At 50.4% G+C, this 19837-nt stretch overlaps 1 protein-coding gene across 1 annotated transcript in view; it reads right to left on the minus strand.

Annotated features, from left to right (window-relative positions):
* The window catches only part of MYO1E (myosin IE), a 79153-nt gene continuing 59316 nt past the window's right edge, over nt 1-19837 (minus strand). Inside the window, exons 20-24 of the mRNA XM_081831158.1 lie at nt 19134-19291; nt 18086-18178; nt 15147-15348; nt 4544-4713; nt 1-1073 (exon numbers count right to left, since the gene is read on the minus strand). Of these exons, the coding sequence (XP_081687284.1) occupies nt 997-1073; nt 4544-4713; nt 15147-15348; nt 18086-18178; nt 19134-19291 (700 nt within the window). The 3' untranslated portion in view covers nt 1-996. The remainder of the gene's footprint in view (nt 1074-4543; nt 4714-15146; nt 15349-18085; nt 18179-19133; nt 19292-19837) is intronic.

Below are 19837 nucleotides of genomic sequence, written 5' to 3' on the forward strand. Positions count from 1 at the left end.
GGTGGTTCACTGATTCCTTTATTTATTTAGGGGGGAGGGACAGGGGACAGAGGAAAATTACCTACAGGGCAAGGGTTGAGGAGGATTTGCAGGGGCTGGGCTAGAAAGCAGTAACACTGATTCTATAGTTGAAAAGGAGTAGTGCACATTTGTAAGTACCTGGTGGGAGATTTGTAATAAAACCTACCTTACGAATAAGTACAGTGGAATACTACTTAGTACATTCATACATGTTTCTACCATCTTAAGATTTTTATATATACAGTATATGATCTGTTTTTATAAATGTACAGCTTGAAAAAAGAGATCCTTCTTGTAATAGGTACAGCATTAAACACAAAACCAACATGGGCCAGCCACATTCCAACTGAAGACCCAGAGAAAGCAAGGCCCCCAGCCCCTGCCCAGCCGCCTGATGGTCCTGGCGAAGCGTAAACCAGCACCCCTCTGCACCTGTGGGCTCCACAGGCCATGCTGGCCCTTGGCATCTGCACGGCAAGTGCCCGCTCATGCCAAGCCCAGCCTGTAGAGGGCAGGTCCTCCCTGAGGGAAAGTGGCAGAGAGGAATGTGTGTGTCTGGTAAGGTAAAGAGGGTTGAAAGAAATGTGCTCTTTGACTAAAGGCACTTGTCAGCGGCCACCTACAGCCAATCCCTGGGCCTGGTGAGCGAGTGGGGTGCTGTTTTGATAGAGCCAACAAGGTCTGAGTGGACCTCGCCTGTCCTCTCACCAGGTTTAAATACAATAAATAAATCTTAGTGGGTGGTTGTTTTGCCCTCCTGGGCTCCTATGAATAGGGCTACCTTTTAGGATCATTTATGGAGTGACACATCCTGTCCCCAACCCAGCATTTCAATGTCCTCCATGGGGAAGGTGCCAGAAAAACTCCAGGCCTTAAAGGAGGAAGCAGTTGCTTGCTATGGATCAGAAGGAGAACCCCAAACATCCCCTTCCCTGTCTGGAGCTCCTTCACCCGTGAGTCAGAGTCTCTTGCGCCTCAGATCTTGGTCACATAGTTGTTGGGGAACAAGCCCTGCTTGCCTCGTAGTCGACCCGTCCACCAGCCAGAAGGATCTGCGGGAGACAGAGATGGCGAGAGTGAGGGTGAGCAAGGCGGCCCTGCCTGGGCCAAACACACCCTGCCCTACGGGTGCATCACGTGGGCAAAGGTGGTTTGGCTCCCTCCGTCTGCGTTCTTTGTCCTTCTTTATTTTCTTTTGTTAATTTTTTAAAAGATTTTATTCATTTGAGCAGGAGAGAGTGAGCGGCGGAGGGAGAGGGAGAAGCAGACTCTCCACTGAGTGGGGAGCCCGACGTGGGGCTCGATCCCAGGACGTTGGGACCGTGAGCTGAGCCGAAGGCAGATGCTTAACGGCTTAACTGACTGAGCCACCCACCCACGTGCCCCTTTATTTTCTTTTAAATGAACGCGTTGTTGTAAAAAGTAACCCCTCCCCCACAGCAGACACAGACAGACCACTCAGGGTCCCTGCTGCTCCCACATGAGGCTTTGCTCGGCCTCTGAGATGAGGCTGATTGCTCCCCGTGGGGCCCAGGCACACCAGCTCACCCAGCAGTCTTTACTCTGGAGCAGCGGCTGGGCCGCGGGAGGCTGGCTGGGGGTGGTGAGATGGCCCCCAGTCCTGCCTCCCCACTTTTCCTCACACAGGGCTACTCGCCCCCTACACCTTTCCCACTCCTTCCTCCAGCGCGGAATGTTTCTGGAAGAACCTGATCTGCCACACCTCCCACCTTAATCCCAGGCCCTCCACCAGGAAAAAGCATGTAGTCTACATTCTTCCAGACCCTCTTCTGTGATTATAACCACACACACACTCATTTTAAACAGAAACGGGCCACTCTATCTTACTATTCTGCATCTTGCCTTTTAACACTTAATAGATATTGTCTTTCCACGTCTGCATCTCATTTTTAAACAGCTGTACTGTATACCAAGATTTATAGAACCATTTACTTGGTGATGGACGTTTGTTCCCGCTTTTTCCACTACTGATGGAATAAATGTCCATACCAGTATCTTTACGTCTGCATGCAAGTAGCTCTATAGGAGAGATTCCTGGCTCAAAGAACATAGACCTTTTATTCTGTAAGACAACATAATTCATTGTTATAATAGGTAATACTCTTCTGTGTGCTTTTAAAAGTACAAAAGCGGGGTGCCTGGATGGCTCAGATCATGATAATTCATTTACGTATTTTAGATCTCTAATTCATCTGATATTTGTTCTGGGTATGAGGTAGAGCCCTAACTTTCTTTTCTTTTCAAAATGGAAAGTCATTGTCTCTCTTTTCCCCTGATTTCAAAGGCCACATTTATCCTATATTAAACACCTGTACACACATGGGTCTCTTTCTGGATTGTCTCATTTATCTAGATGTCTATTCCTGTACTCACAATGCACTGCACCAATTACAGTGATAATTTACAGCATTTTCTGAGAACTTCTAGGACTCTACATTTTACACAAATATGTAACTGTTTTGATTCAACCCAAAATATGTGTTCTTTCTAGAAAAATCTGAAATATTGAGAAATGAAAAGAAAGCAATACTCACTTAAAATTCAACACTTAATGAGACCACATATGAATATAAAAATACGTGCAGAGAGCCATATGTTTTATATTTTTACAAAAATAAGACTATAGTCCAGTCTACAACCTTTTTTTCCCGTGAACATTTTTTCCATTTCAGTAAGTATGCCATATTACTGCATCATTATCTCTAATAAAAATCTATGTCATCGAAGTTCACTGAATGGATAGAGCAAAGCTTATTTAGCCAATCTTTGTTACTTGGTAATTGGTCATTTCCAATATTTTTGCTGAACAAAGCTAGTGATAAAAATTCTATTTGTGTTTACTAAGCATTTATTTCAACTTTTATTTCTACTCCGACACTTTCTAGGAAGGATACTAAATGGCTGAAATATTAACATCTACGGCAAACTAGATGGCTCAAGGAGGTCAAAATAATGCCCAGAGGCCATTTAGAAGGAGATCAGTCCAGGGACCTACAAGTCTCCTCAGAGTGACCCCTGTGATGAAGGAATCGGTTAAAAACACCATTCTTGGAACTGTCTGTCCTCGGCCACCTCTTCCCGAAGGCTGAACTTACCAATGCCCACTTCACTCAGGCTGTCCTTGCTCTGCCCCTAATGGATGGCTCCGTACTGTCCACAAATCCTCTTGAGCCCGACATTCAGGGCCCTCCACCATCAGGCCACTCTTAGCTTCATCTCGTCTCCTATGACATCCCCTGGGGAATCCTGCCACAGGGTTGAGCTCATTTTCCTAAAAGGATCTGCTCTTTCTAGCCTCCCTGTCTTCTCTGTCTCTCCCCCCATTCCCCACCAAAAATGCCATCTCCTTCAAGGTGCTTTGTTAACATCCTAAGTCAGGTGTTACCTTTTTTTTTTTTTTTAAGATTTATTTATTTACTTGAGAGAGAGAGAGAGAGCGCGAGAGAATGGGGAGGGGGAGGGAGAGGGAATCCCAAGCAAATTCCCCGCTGAGCGCAGAGCCGACGTAGGGCTCCATCCCATGACCCTGAGATCATGACCTGGGCTGAAATCAAGAGTCAGATGCTCGGGGCGCCTGGGTGGCTCAGCCGTTTAGCATCTGCCTTCGGCTCAGGTCATGATCCCAGGGTCCTGGGATCGAGCCCCACATCGGGCTCCTTGCTCGGTGGGAAGCCTGCTTCTCCGTCTCCCACTCCCCCTGCTTGTGTTCCCTCTCTCGCTGTCTCTCTCTCTGTCAAAAAATAAATAAAAATCTTTAAAAAAAGAAAAAAAATATATATATATATAAAAAGAGTCAGATGCTCAACCGACTGTGCCACCCAGGCGCCCCCGGAGTTATCTTTTAAAAAATACTTCCATAAGCACTAATGTTTGGTCATATGTATATTATATTCTAACTTATCTTCTCTACCAAATTAATAAAGCATTCAGCCAAGCCCACAGACTACTTTTATAAGAGATGTTACAGGTTGCCTCCCTGACTTCCATCTACCTTCCGTATGAGGAGGCCATCAAGTTTGGGTGGGATAGTCCTAACTCCCGTTTCCTACAGAAGTCCCTGCCATGCCTAACCTACTATAGGTACAGCCCTAGTCTTGCTACAGAGATTCAGGGATGGACACACGACCAATTTGGTCTAATCAGAGTGAAACCTAGGACTTTTGTCCAATGGCTAAGAGAAGTTTGAGAGAGAAAGATTTCAGACCTAGTTCGATCTGTTTGCTGGAACTGAGGCAGCCACTTTGCTGCCAGGAGGGAAAACAGCCAAGAAGGTAGCAAATACAAAGAAGGCAGAGCTGAAGAAGTATTAAAAAAAATAATGATAAATAAAAAAAAATTGGAGCCTTGATCAAACTGAGCCTGAAGTCTAGATTCCTGCTACAAGTTTCAGTTAGAGCAGCCTATAAATTCCCTTCATGTTTAAACTAGTTTTTATAGCACTGTGACTGAATGTTCTTTAGGAGGCTGTCCCAGCCAGCCAGCCAGCCAGCCATGCACTTACCTTCTTTGATAATGTCGATAATGTCATTGGCATTGAAGCTGAGTTCATCTGTGTCCTGAGCATCATAGGCATAGAGAGCCTTGCACTGTGGCACCTGAGGCTTAGGCTTGGGCTGGGGCTTAGGTCTGCCCCCGGCTGGGGGAGGCCGGCTGCTCGTTTGCCTCCGGACACTGTGGAGAGAGTGGAGGCAGGTGAGAGACAGGATCTAACAGGAGGCAGCACCGTGTGGTGGTCTGGAGAACGGGGCCAGCACTGACCCGCTCAAGTTCAAATCCAGTTCCATCCCTAGAAGATACGTCAATTCCCAAACTTACTCTGAGAATAAAAATACCCCCGCCCCCAACTCTGGAGACAGAACTTTTGCCAGTGCCCCAGAAGCCTGCAGGTGCCTCTCCTCAACAGCCATCCTTCCCAGAATCGACCACCACCCTGCATTTTGTATTAATAATTCTGCTTTTCTTTGTGGTCTTACCACACAAAGTATCCCCAAACAGTACACATAGTTTGCCTATTTTTTTTTACTGTATAAAAGGAATGTTCTTTTTTTTTTAGGGCGGGGTAGGGGTGGGGAACAGAGGGAAAGAGAGACATAATCTTAAGCAGGCTCCACGCCCAGCGCAGAACCCGACGCAGGGCTCAATCTCACGACCCTGAGATCATGACCTGAAACGAAATCACGAGTCCGACGCTTAACCGACTGTGCCACCCAGGCGTCCTCAAAGGAATCATGTTCTATCATTTGCTCTATTTTTGAGATACACCCTAGTGATGCATGAATGTACTGGCCACGAGAATGCGTGTCCAATGGCTACGAGAAGTTTGAGAGAGAAAGATTTCTCTCTCAGCCTCTTCCGTGGCACGAATATGTCACAACTTACTTCTCCAGTCCCCTGTTGATGGTCACTTGGGATGATTTCATTTCCAGTATTGCGAAAAAATAGCAAAAATAAAACTGCTGCTTTGAATACTCTTGCGCGGGCAGTTTCTCAGCCTCAGCGCCACTGTCTGGGGCCAGCACTGCTGGGGATGCTCCGAGGGGGCCGCCCCGGGCTCGGTGTACCGCAGGCTGTGAGCAGCATCCCGGCCTCTACCCGGTGGATGCCGGCAGCGCCTCCCCCGCCTCATCGCGGTCATCAAAACCATCTCCAGCTCCAGCGCCCTCAGCCGGGTCTTCGAGCTTTACACGTATTCTTTCTACACACCACACTGCCTCCAGCCTCCCTTCGTACATGTCTCAGAGGCACTGTAGCTTGAGCGATTTTAAACTTCTATCTGAAACAACTCTTTGTTAAGTATGTTCATACAGGCATTTAGAAAAAAAAGTACTAAATGTTTTCTTTCCCACTTTGCTTGAGGAGAAACCAGGAAAAGCCTACATTCATTTGCTCACAAAACAAACCTAAGTTCAAGATTTCTTTTTGGAGAAATTGGGCTGTACTCAACTCAGTGGGGCCGGCTGTGTTCACACCTGTGGCAGGAAGAAGAAGGGAGGGTCCCTCCCCTCCTCCCCCTGGCCTGAGTTGTGTGTGGGGGGAAAGCACACCCAGCTTTGAGCCGTGCCTCCTGAAGTCCCATGATAACAGATGTGCACTGGGTGCTGATGAGCAAGTTAGATAATATCTGGGTGTGGGGGGGGGGGCACTGGCTGCCAGCTTGGGGGGAGGTAGGACTCTTTCTGTCAGGGGTGGGGTTTCAGGGGGCTGCCCGGGGCTCCCTGTGTGGGTGGGGAGCAAACCCCAAGGTTACTCAGGCTCTACTCTTCTTAGGTCCCCACCTACCCACCCACCACCAAGCACTTTCATCATAGAGGACAGCATCTTGTAGATCACTAGCATGACATCATTTCCTCCCTAGTCAATTAGAAATCCCCATTCCCTGCTAGAGAAGTGCTTGCCTCTCTGAAAGCTGGCCAGGCAAGCAGGCTTTTTTTTTCTTTTTTTAAAGATTTTATTTATTTATTTGACAGAGAGAGAGACAGCTAGAGAGGGAACACAAGCAGGGGGAGTGGGAGAGGGAGAAGCAGGCTTCCTGCTGAGCAGGGAGCCCGATGCGGGGCTCGATCCCAGGACCCTGGAATCATGACCTGAGCCGAAGACAGGCGCTTAACGACTGAGCCACCCAGGCGCCCCGCAAGCAGGCTTTTAATTAAGCAACCTATACATTAGGGATGTGTCAGCATCTGGTTAATAAGAGCCATTAGCCTGGATACCAGAAGTCATCTGATTTCCCAGCAACAAGGAAGGGGGGGTGCATAGGAGGGGTGTGCATTAGAATACCCTGGGAGGGAGGAAAGACTCCAGCCTGCTGGTTCCAGGGTGCAGGGTTGGAAGGGTGTGCGCGCATGCGTGCACGCACGCGCACGCACACACACACACACACGCTCTCTCTCTCTCTCTCTCTCTCTCTCTCTCCCCGTGCCCAGATACTTGTGGATGGAGATCTGGCCTCTCTTATGTCCAGGGGGGAAACCTACGAACATTAGGGCAGTTGATGAGGCGTCTGGACCCAAGAGTATTGGGACTTAGGTATAGTCCCTGGGGAAAAAGGGGCCAGGGGGCCTCTTAGTGTGGAGAAGAAGGTAGATGATGCTCTGAAATGTAGGACTGTCCTTCCTGCAGCAATCCTGGGAGTCACCCCCTGGCTGCTCTGCCCATCACCTCCAGCTTTGACCAAACCCTGGCAGTTCCTCCTCCTTCATGTCTTTGCTACCAGTTGCTTCCTTCCCGGGCTCCCTGAATATCCCCCAACTCAGTGTCTGTTAGTTCACTTCACCCTCCACTAAAAATCCCGACAGCTTCTCCTGCTCCTGGGAAATGGACCAAGACTTGCATGGAGCCTACAAAGTCCCTGCCAGGAGTGGCCCCCGCTGGCTTCCAGCCTCCAGTCCTGCTGCAGGCCACACTGGTACCTTTCCACCTTTCTTTTATGAGCCCTGGTTGGGGTCAGGGCACCCTGTTCACGTACTCCTAGCTTATATCATCTTTAGGGGACACTGCTTTCTCCCCAAGATCAGGAACAAAACAGATGTCCGCTCTTAACCACTTCTGTTCCATACTGCACTAGAAGCTCTAGCCAGAGCAATTAGTCAAGAAAAATAAAAGGCATTCAGACCGGAAAAGAAGTAAAAATACCTCTATTTGCAGATGAGATGATCTTGCATGTAGAAAAAAACCTAAGGAATGCACTAAAAAAACTATCAGAACCAATAAACAAGTTCAGCAAGATTAGAGAATACAAGATTGAGAAAACAATTCCATCTGCAATACATACAGAAAAATATACCACGGAGGAGTAAATTTAACAAAAGAATAATTCCATTCATATAAAATATCCAGAAAAAGCTAATCTATAATGAAACAAGTAGGTTAGTGGTTCCGTAGGGCTGGGGCTGAGGGTGGGGGAAAGGAGGTTTCTTTCTGGGATGATGAAAATTCTAAAATCAGATTATGATGGGGCGCCTGGCTGGCTCAGTCAGTGGAGCATTCGACTCTTGATCTCAGGGTCATGAGTGTGAGCCCCATGTTTGCAGAGTGTACTTAAAAAAATTTTTTTTTAAACTAGATTACAATGATGGTTGTATAACTTGGCACCAAATACCGCTGAATGGTACTTTAAATGGGTTCATTTAATAGTATATAAATTATATCTCAAAACTGCTTAAAAAACAAAACAAAACAAGTAAATGACATAGACCCCTCTTGGCTGGGCAGCTCCCTGCTGATACCCAGAGTGACCTCGGCCAGTCTGTCGGCCTGCAGGTGCTGGATGTCCCAGAACCAGGCAGTCTGGCAGAGGAGCTGGGGGAGGGGAGGACTATCTAAACCCCTGGGCCAACACAGCCATTGCATGGTATTTGGTCCCAAGGCATCAGAGAATACTTCCTTAGGATAAGGCAAAGTAAAACCTATCAAAATAAAACCTCAGGGAATACTGGGGGATTGGGGTTCCCTTGCAGGCCCTTGGCAACAGTGGGCTTGGTTGTCCCAGGCCCTGGACCGCGGCCACCATGCTTTACCAACGTAAAGCCATGTGCTCGTTTATCACTTGGCTAACCAGGGTTCACAGTACCCCACATTTGGGAGCAGGGGGCGTCCAGGCAGCTTTGAGATGCCGCGCTGGGTGCTGGGGAGCAGAGTGTGGACTGGGGGGCTGTGTTTGAGGGGGATGGACGTGGAGGTGGGGGACAGCTCTGCATTTTGCGATAGGGAAGTGTCTGCGTGGACAACCAACCCCGAGGTCACCGTGATCTGGCTCTTCCCTGTGACCAGGAAGGAGCACAAGTACTCCAGTGGGGCAATCGGTCCGCGCCAAGTCCCTGCGGCCCCACTCTCACATCTCAGCTTGTTTTGCCCCTTCCTGTGCGACTCAGCAGAAGGCCTGTGTCGCCTGGGAACCCCTCCCTGCAGCTGTATGAAAGCAGATCCAGATCCCCTCGCCTCAGATGAGGCTGCTCTGGGCGCCTCCCAGCGGAGCTCCCGGGCTCCTGGGACCTCCCGCCCCGGATGGCACAACGGCAGACGCGCTCCAGCCGCACACACCTTTCTGCTCCCGGGGTCTGGCCCCCCAGCCCAGCACTGCTAACTCTAATTCTCAGGATGCTTTATAGCGCGCTCTCAACAAACTCTGTACGTCAGATGCACCACGGAGCCCAGCAAGTCTGCGCCGACGACGTGCCTGCCGCCTCTCCGTTTTACCACAGCGTGGACCCCGAAACCGTCACAGAAAACCCTGTGATGGCCACAGCCATTTTATTTCCCAGCTCCGTCTTAGCCTCCGCCGCAAGCCCACACAATCTCCTTGGCAGCACTAGGTGGCGATCCTGTGTAATCAATAATGAGCAACGAGAAAGACTGCTGGCTGCCCAAGGAGACTGATTAATGGGGCCCTTCAGGGGCCTGGAGCCCTGCACGTGCAGCCACGGGGCGACCGGCCAACGCAGCCAAGAAGGGCTTCGGACTTGCTCCCACGGGAGCCGCAGCCGGCTCAGTGCGGCCCAGGAGAGGGGGCTGTCGCACCTCGGGAATTCGGCGAGTCAGCTGTTAAACACAGCCATTGTTACAGATGAAATGGAACACACAAGTTCGAAGAGATGAAAAGCAAAGGCAATAAATACTCAAAACTCAACCCTGTCTCATTATCCTACCACATTTTACTTCTGTCTACGCGCTTGACGTCACACACGTCTGGTTGCTTCAGGATGGCGGAAGCACTCCGATGCGGCGCGGCTGCGCGTCTCTTCCCGGCTCCGAGACCAGCGGGGTCACGCTGGCAGCCTGCCCTTGGCCATGGCGAGTGGAAACTGGCCAACCGAGTACAACTCAGGCCCTTTCATGTCCAGACGGCCGGCCGCTCCCCAGCACCCTGTCGTCCCCACACGGCCGTGGTGACCCCTGTTCGCTCGTCTCCAAGTGTTCTGCCTACATTGGTTTCGTAAGGCACGCGCAGGAGTTAGATCATTCTGGTAGCTCTGGTGTTTTACGACACGTGCGCTCCCAGTCAGCTTTACCTGACTGAGAACTGTCATAAAAGCATTATTTCATGGGGACCGTGGGGGTTGGAGCAAGACTTTCGGACTCAGTAAGTTACTTTTCGCGTTACATATATTAACCGATCGTTCTAAAACTCCACGTCACTGAGCCCATTGTTTCCTTCGGCGCCATGCAATCGGGTTTCCCTACGACGACGTGACCCCCATCATTACCCCGAGTGGATCTCTTCCCCACGAAGAAAACAAGCACACGGCGAAGCCGAGCTACAGCAACTTGCTTTCACAGCAGGTCGTTTTTCTGAGCAGGGCACCGGGCCTCGCCGCAGTCACACTCTAACCCACCCCACCCGGGTGCCCCCCTCCTCGGGCGCCTCCCACCCGGGCTGCCCCGTGTTCCTGACGGGGCCGGACCGAGGGGGACCCACCGACAGCCGAACCCTCACGGACAGCTGCCCAATCTCACGGGGTGCCCAGAGCCCCCGAGAAGGCGAGCCCCCCGCGGACGCCAGTGATGACAAGGCTCTCCCCAGTGAGCGTTCGTGCCTTGGCTCGCCGCTGGTTACATCTGTCACTGTCCGTGGGGTGTGAGCTGTTACGGGGACAGGAGCAAAGGATGTTTCACTCGAAGAAGACTGGGGGGAACGGTAGAGCCGGAGAAGAAGTTTGGCACTTTATTCACATCGTCCAAGTGCAGCTAGCGTCTGTTCTAACGTTACCTGGTGGCTCCCCGTTTTGCTGTTGCTCTGCGCCCACGAGAGCAGCAGGCTCTTCCCCGCGTGTGTGAGGGGGAAGCTGTGTCCCGGGCCGGTCCCCTTGTCCCCAGGCCGCCCGTCCCCCCGCTAAAGCCTGCAACGCCTGAAGCTTCCACCCCACGGAATTCTTGAGAGTAAAGCCGCCTTTCAATCCCGGTAGAATAGGACTATTTCCCGATAAGCCCGAAGCACACGAATAACAGTAATAAAACCAATACAAATAAACTTTCAAGGCGCACAACACCTGCCATTTACAAAGCCCTTCCTTCATCTTCAAGACGCCCCGAGGAGTGGGCTTTCACGTGAGATTATTATCCTTGTGGCTCAGGTGAGGACCCCAAGGTGTGGAAAGACGGCGGGACAAGCAGCAGGGGGTACAGTAGGTAATCAGGAAAGCGATGTCTGGGTCCGGCGTGCGGCCCAGACAGGCACGGGGCTCAGTAAATACCTGGTGACTGAATCAGTGAAGGATGAACAAATGAATGGGACCGACACCCAGTCCCTGCAGCTGTGACTCCCATGCTCTCTGCACACGGCCAGGCCACCTTTCCCGAGCGTCTCCGCAGCTCCCACACCCCTGGGGTAGCCGGCTGTACCTGGTCGATCCCAGGGTGAGCTGGGATGAGGCTCTCTAATATCACCTCTTCGTTCTGCAGATGTGGGATTTAGGTCTTGAAATTCCAAGAAGGAAAATAATGGCATTTTATTTCACTGGCTCTTTAAAATATGCTCTGTTCCAAAAGGTTGAACCTATAAACATTACTGGAAACGTGGGAATGGATGCCAGGAATTCCTAAGCCTCATGTCTGCCTGGGCCAGGATACAGCTCCAGCTCCCGTACATTATGGGTTGAGAAATATTGCTATTGGACACTCGTTGGAAATTTTAAGCCCTTTGAAAATATGAATCCATTAGGAGAATCTTGTCAAGAGACATACAGGCAGCATTTGAATTTTTCTCTCGATTCCTCCCCTTTGTGGCATGGCCAGAAGCCCTATCCCTGAGCGCTTTCAATAGTTTTCTGTTTCTCCAACTTCTAGTTGGATTAATCTCTGGAGTATCTCGAAATTTCGTGAAGTTGCCCTCCCATGAAAAGGACCGCAGGATTAAAGAGGCCAACCGAAAAGACAGTGTTCCTGTGAAGTCAGAGCAAAGGCTGATGAATGAACTGTCTGTATGGTTCTTGCTTAACCCGTTCTCTTTCCCGAGGATCAGGAAAGATCTTGAAGCTGCATCAGATATTTCAAAAGGTATGCCGAGAGACTGCAGGACACAGCTCTCTCAGTCTCCTTGGCCAGTAACAACGAGGATGCCACTAAGAATAGCCCCTGTGTCACAGACACGGCAAGGCAAGGGTAAAGAACCCAGCTGGGATGGTAATTTAGTGAAGGCTTCATGCTCTCTCCAAAAAACCTGGCTGAACCTAAAATAAACTGACCAAGACTTTCCTGAATTAACTGGAGGTGCTAATTACACCATTTGATTTTATCCACATTACATGATCCAAAAGAAATGATTGCTTATGCTAAATATGTCCATACAGGAAAGTGCACTGGGGGTGGCAGAGGGAAAAGAAAGATAAGCCTGAGGGTGTGAACGCCCAAGCAGAGGAAGACCACGGTTATCTGGTGTTTACGGACTGGCACATTCAAGGTCACTGTTTGGAACTGTGACGTACACAGGAGCGTCCGTGTTTATGGAATGGTTTGAGATCCCAGAGTCCGCTGTTGGCTCCAACAGGCTGCTATGAAATGAATGCAATTCGTGCTTCCTTGGTGAAGAGCAGTTACTAAGTGCAGCTGACCCCGAGGCTCCCGAAATGCCTCAGGCCTGTCTAAGGTCTCTGATCACAGTAGAAATCATTTTAATTTTCACTTCATGTGTTTGAGAAAATAAATACCAAGAAGCAGCTCAGCCCTTTGACCGGAGTGCGATTTTTCAAAGCAATGTTTGCATCACAGCAGATCTAAGTGTGCAAAGAGGAGGCAGGCTGGGATTCTTGGAGCTCCCGGGCCTCAAAGGGGCACGCACCACGGGGGGTCAGGAACATCTTCCTGCCTGGTGGTGGCTGCGAAGGGGCCCTCCCCGTCCAGCCTCACCACGATCACCACAGCACCATCCTGTATGCCCGATACGCCATCACGTACGCCCAGACCCAGAAGTGGCAAAGGGTGTGATGAGCCTTAAAAAGGGAGCCAGGCAGCCCAGGGCTGGAAGGGAGCAGCCTCAGTTAAGACAAAATGTTCCTCAATTGCCTGCTTTTGGCTGACAGATGCTCCCTGTTGGCTGGTGTGCAAGTCTGTAACTTGCAAAGCAGGGCCGGAAAGATAGTCTTGCTTGCCAAAGCCAAAGCAAGGAGGAAGCTAACAGACAGAGCTAAGAGATTTGGTGCGTTTTGTTGATTGATTCACACCCTCTGCCTACTTTTGGGACGTCAACCCGGGCCCAGGAAGGGTTGTTTGAGTATCTTCACTATGTCCATCCATCTGAATAGCATAGGTCTGGGTTACGGAGTAAAATCCGACCGCCTCAACAGCACCCTTTGCATTCACTTGTACACAGAATCTTTTCCTGGCTTTATCAATTAGACAACAGATGCCTTCAGATGAGTGGTTTTCAAAATGTGGTCCCTGGATCAGCAGCAACAGCATCTGAGAACTTGGTAGAAATGGGAATTCTTGGGCACCGCTCTGGACCCACTGAATCAGACACTCTGGAAGTGGGCCAGGAAGTTCTCCAGGTGATTCTATGCACATTAAAGTCTGAGAACTACTTCTTTCGACCAAGCCAGTCAGGTAGGCCAAGATCGCCGGAACTGGTGGGGGGCAGCTAGTTCTGCAAGCGTGGGGGTAGGTGGGGAGAGACCCAGCGAAGGACGGCAACCCCTCCACTGTCAGCCTATCTGTACAAAACTGAGCTGCTTTCATATCTGGAGCCCAAATGAGGTGAGACTAGCCAGGGGAAGAGGAACCCCAGGAGAACGTGGTTACATTTGTAAGAGCTTCGCGGTCTTTTAGAAGGAAGCTGACAAGGCAGGAAAAACATCCTGTAATGGGGCCTAGAAGGGGGTGGAGGAGCTGTTGTTGCTCTCCCAGCAAGGCTCTATTTCATACACAAGTCTCCTGACCGCACGCGAACCTTCATCACTGTAGAGACACGGAGAGAATGGAATATGGAGGTAGGCGCCAGGGAGGGGAAGAGCGGGCTGGAGCAGGCCCGTTCTGGGGTTCAGCAGGGAAGACTACTCCACCTCTGGGGATCATGTGGGATTGGATGACTGCTTCCAAGTCACCAGTTCAACCGCCACAAGATAATGGCTTTATCACCGCCACCGCCATCGTCGTCTCCAAGCCACAGCTGACCGAGTAGCCCCTTACATGTCCAGTACCGTGCCGGGTATATTTTATGTACGTTCTTTCTCATCCTCCCAACAGCCCTGCCAGCCTGGTGGTATCCCATCAGCGTACAGGTGAGGAAGACGAAGCTCAGAGAAGGTACGCTGCAGGTCCAACGTTAGATGCGGAACAGGGATTGAGGTAAGATCCTCATCCCGATCTGGTGTTTGACAACATCACTCTACAGTATTTCTGCCTGGTTATTTCCATCCACCCTGTGCCTGAACACTTCCAAGGACAAGGCGCTCCTTACAACCCAGGGCAGTTCATCTTTGGGCTTTTAGAATGCTCTTTTGTTTACCGATGCCAAAATCTACCTGCTGGCGGAGCTCACCAACTTATCTTAAGGTTGGCTTATTTTACGCCTGGTGACTCCGCAGGACATGTCCAACCCCCTTTCCACACCGCTGACTCTTTGGAATATCAATATAGAGTTTCAGAAGTCTTTCCTTCCTCCAGCTAAAAACCCTGGGTTTCTTTTTACCAGTCTTCACTTTTAGTTCTAGAAAGGCAGAGAGGCTCTCCTTTTGAAGCCCTGACGATCTGTATGCATAAAAACATCCACACCCCATAGAAGGCTGGGATGTTTTCCTTCATGCTTCCGAGGGTGCTCTGAGCTGTAGCGTTTATGCACCTGCAGGCACAGAGATCAAAACCCCATCATTCCTCAGCCATGCCAGACAGCAAGGCAGGTCACAGAATAACTGAATCTCAGGGCTGAAGGGGACCGTCTTCTGAGGTTCATGATAAGCCATCATGAGAAGGAGTTGTGTGCCTTCAATCTGGCTGTACTTTCAGGAATGTCAACCAAGAGCCCCGAGGCCTTGGCCTTGGATCCCGGATTACAACACGCAGGTGGAAAACAACTCTAGGATCACGCAGAGACTGCCCAAAGAAATCCCTGGACCTTGCTGTGATCGAGGGAGAGGGAGGTCACCAGCTTCATCTAGGGGAGGTGGGACTCTTACCCGGCAGCACCCTGGTCTGGGACCTTAAGGAAATCCAAGCTCTCCGGCGTCTGGGACACTCGGTCTGAGCCAGTGGACTGTTGTCGTGGCAAGGGTGGGCGGGCCATGGAAGTGTACAGACTTTTCTGATTTAACCTCTGGCTGCCAGCAGCATGGGGATGTGGCAGAAACTGGTTTTTGAGGACTCCATTCTGATGGTATCCTAGAGAGAGAAGGGGAGAAAACAACGCTTTGATTTTCTGATCTTCTGCTAAAAGGCTCTCCAAATTCCTTCCATCTCTTAGCCAAGAGCAAGCTACTTAGCTTCTCTAGGCCTCAGTTTCCCATCTGAAAATACAGAGGGTATGACTGCAAATACATCGTGAGGAATCGCGCTAATACATTGTAAGCTGCCGAGCAAGGGCCTGGAACACAGCAGACCCTCACACATGCATGCTGACATTAGAATCACCAGATGTTCAGGGTTTCAAAGCCCGCGTGCAAGGAAAGGTAAGCTGGCCATGAGCTGGCAGGCACACTCTTCGATCTGAGAAAAATTGTGAGGTTATGATTCAAGAGGGCTGGCAGGCAGCTGTTTAAACAGTTGGACATCCATTTCCAGGGTGTCAGCCTTAGGTGTCCTCTGCAGGAGCCCGCTGTGGGAGGTAGAGGGGGTACTCCACAAAGGCAGGGGAAATGTGGCGCTGGTTGGATCAATCCAGATACGGCAAGCTCTCTGAGCCAAACAACTGTTCCTAGTCAAGATCACGTTACCTGGTTAGTAAGGGAATATGGTGATGGGCTCCGAGCCACAGGCCCTGGCTAAATGGGGCATCACCATTCCATCGTGTTATGGTCTCTTCTCTCTTATCTCTTCTCCCACTGACAGATCTGAGCAAGAATGAAGGAGAACAAGACTCCCCAAGGCACATTTTGGTGAACCTACCATAAAACCTCTTCCAACCAAGTTAAGAAAAGAACCCTTTGGTACAGATGGGACGACCCCTAGTTTATAAGAGGGACTAGCTGGTCAGGTTTGGCTCTGCCTCCATTAGTTCTCTTGACCTTGAGCAAAATCTGTGACCCTTCAGTGTGTCAGTTTCCTCCTTAAGGAAGCAAGGAGTCTGGTGAGCTCCTACTTGCTGCCAAGGTTGCCAAGGAGAGGTGCATGTTCTAGGGCTGTGATACTCAAAGTGGGAGGTTCACAGCTCATTAAGTTCAGAAATTAAGAATAAGCACTTAGAAATGTTCATAGCAATTTCACAGACACATTATGAATCCAGTAAGAAATTTGGGCTTCTATTTTTTTTTTTTTAAAGATTTTATTTATTTATTTGACAGAGAGAGACACAGTGAGAGAGGGAACACAAGCAGGGGAAATGGGAGAGGGAGAAGCTGGCTTCCCGCTGAGCAGGGAGCCCGATGCGGGGCTCGATCCCAGGACCCTGGGATCATGACCTGAGCCGAAGGCAGACGCTTAACGGCTGAGCCACCCAGGCGCCCCTGGGCTTCTATTTTGAATGCTTTTAAAATTCCATTCTTTGAGTGATTTTTATTATATCTTACAAAAGTATGGTTTGCGATGGGTTGAAAAAGAAAGAAATTAAGAGAAGAAAGAGAAAAAAAACAAAAAACAAAAAACAACCCCAACCGACTTCGTTCCTTCACCACAGATAATGTGAGAAAGGTTGATATAAGGGATTCAGGTCCAACTGCCTCATTTTATTGATGGAGAAATGGTCACGTAGAGAGGTTGGGAGCCAAGCTCAAGGTCAGGTATTTGGTCTAAGGCAACTTTGGCCAACCTAGCTGAGGCAAACGAGCTTTCCAGGTGGTCTGGCCAGGCTCTCGCCCGGGGGAAGGCGGGCCAGCACATAAGTAGTAACACAATCCTACACTGGTTCTCTTAGGTTCTTTTGTGCTTGGATTTTCTTCAAGGGTGAAGGCAGAGGGGAGGAGAGAGCGCAGGGCCAGGCAGCATGGGGACTCCAGAACAGATGAGAATTACTTTCTTACTGCTAGGCACGGGTATTCATATTTTAGCACACAACGGTGAGATTCCAGAGCAGGAGACAAAAGAAATGCTTTTCACTGCTTACCTCGGACACAGCTACAGATAGGATTCCCTTGTCTGGGATGATCTGAGTTAAATGAGTGTGGTCCTAAGATAACCCTTTCAGACCTAGATGCCTAAGCTTATCAATACCAAATATTCTGGGCAACAGTTTTTTATTGATTGAATGTTGTAAGTGATGGAAAAACATTTTTTGAATTTGGAGAGCGCTCTTAAAGCACTAAATGGATTTTTTACAGGCAAGAAGTCTTGCATTTACTCAGGTTTGGATTTTACTGACCTGCATGCTATGGTTTTATCAGAAAATATGAGAAATATGAAATGTAAGATCTAAAAGACGTTTTGTGTCAATTCTGTAACTCCTTTAGATGTTACTTTATTTTTTTTAGAGCACTTGTCCTAGAGCCTATCTGACTGAAAATAAAATATTTCTCCTTATTCATTAAGGTATTAACTAGTTGCAAAATATCCTTGTGGTATTTGGCTGGAACCGAGGGGTGGTGCGGCGGTTATAGCTGGCCGGCTCCTGGATCCACGAAGGCCGCATCCTGTAACTGAAAAGCTGACAACATTCTGGTTGTCATGGACAAGGAACTCCTTTTTCTCGTACTGATGTAAGCAGCCTTTCCTCAGGGAGTTATATTGCTAGGTAATGAAATCCAGATCGCTAACTCTGCCACAGTTCAGTCTCACGAGCTCATACTTCTCCTGCATTTCGGGGTCACAAGCAGGGCCATTGTGTCGGTAGAAGTGTATCTGGCACTGAAATGGCTCACGGCTGGCTGCTATGTGTGCATTTACTTGCTCCTGGGTTCCCTCCCAAATACGCGGTCCAAGTTAGGGGTCCCGATTCGCGGTCCTGTTCTACGGCGCATGCTCGGCTTACCTGGAGGGGGAGGGGCAGCTCTCATCGGGTAGTTGGCGTTGTGCGTCCCCCCGGAGTAACTTCTGGTTTGAGTTGTGTTCCTTCTGGTGGGACCTGAAATAAACAAGCGAGACAAAGTCAAAATCAGTGCCACTGGCTGGTTTTATGGCTTCTGCTGGAGTTTTGCTGACGGGAAACCGGCCGAGTGCGGAATCCGGCTGCCAGGCGGATCTGCAGCAGGACGCAGTGGAGGGGGCATGTCTGAGGGAGGGACCGTCCTGGGAGCTCTCGGGCCCGAGCGGCCGGAAGATACGTCCAGGGAACTATGGTTGCGAAACGGTAGAGACCGTGGCTTTACAAAGAGATATTCACACTCTTACAAAAGTGTTTCTGTTTTTGTAGGCTTTCAGAAGAGCAAGCGGGGGCGTCTTCGGGTTCGCGCTCGTGTTCTGCACCCGGCGCAGGGGCCGAACGCGTGCGTGCTGCGTGTCACGGTCACTGGTGTGCAGCGCGGGTCAGCGCTCACTGCACCTCCGCTTCGGGCAAGAGCCTTTCCCGCAACAGCGTGCATTCGACAGCCTTCCATTCAAACAGAGACCACAAAGGGTGGAAGCCGACTTGTCCTCCCCTTGACGCAGACATGAGCTAGAAAGCAAGCCGGGGCCACCCGGAGCATCACTGTGGCCCAGAATGAGGACGCGGCGGCAGGCACTCTGCGGGGCAGAGGACATCTCTGCAGAGACATGTGTATTGCAAAGGCAACCAATAAATAAGGTCTCAGGGAGGACACAAAGGAGGGCAGGATTAATCCAGCTGAAGAGGGGTGCTGCCCGAACTCCTTGTAAAGAGCAGGGCCGCGGAAATGAGAAGAGCAGGAACTGACAGGCATGAATAACACAAAAGGAAGGAGCTGGATGTCGGGGTCCGGGGGCAGGGGAAGCGGCCCGCTGAGGGCCGTGCTGGTGGTCCACCCCGCAGACGTGTGCACCCACCGTGAGCACTGGGTGAGAAGCGAGTCTGGCACAGAGCAGGGTGAGGGAGGGCGAGGTGGGGGGCCGGGGACACTTACGGGAGTTCTTGGGCAGCCCGGGTCCGATGCTGACCTGCAGCACTTTGTTACTGGGCTTGAGGATGGCCAGGTCACCGAAGCCTTGGTGGAACTGCACTTGCCGGGAGCCCCCTGCACTCCAGGGACCCCAATTCTCCTTTTTCAACTTGAGTTCAAGCCTGCGACAAGGACATTTGTGGGTAATGGGCAGGAACACCACAGTAAGAGAATGGTGCTCGCAGACCCCAGCGGGGATTTCTGCTGCTGGGCAAGCGTGCAGGAGAACGAGGCCAGCCCGGATGACTGGAGCCTACCCGGGGCCCTCGGAGGGGGACAACACCCCGGGGTTTGGCACAGCGGCGCGGTGAGCCACTGAGCCCAGAGGCAGGAGTATGTGGGGCCCGGCGCCTGTGAGAACCTGGCTGGTGAGCGAGGTACCAGTGTCACTCCACTCGGGTGCGCCTGCCCAGGGCACAGCACGAAGGGGACACTCTCCAGGCCACACCTACTGGGATGTGTCACTGTGCCTCTCTGATTTCCCTCAGTCGTGTTCGGGGAGAACTGAGAGATGCCAGACATGAGATAGCCCATGTCTCCGCAGCCTAGAAAGTGGTTATTATTTAATTAAATTCCCTTCCACACTAGCAACCAAAATCCAAATAGAAGGGAAGTTTACTCACAACTCCAAAACTACCCAGCCAGTTTTTATTTGTCATACTGCCTAT

The sequence above is a fragment of the Leptonychotes weddellii genome, chromosome 9 (assembly GCF_054177405.1).
Source record: "Leptonychotes weddellii isolate Sample4059 chromosome 9, ASM5417740v2, whole genome shotgun sequence".
NCBI classification, from domain to species: domain Eukaryota; kingdom Metazoa; phylum Chordata; class Mammalia; order Carnivora; family Phocidae; genus Leptonychotes; species Leptonychotes weddellii.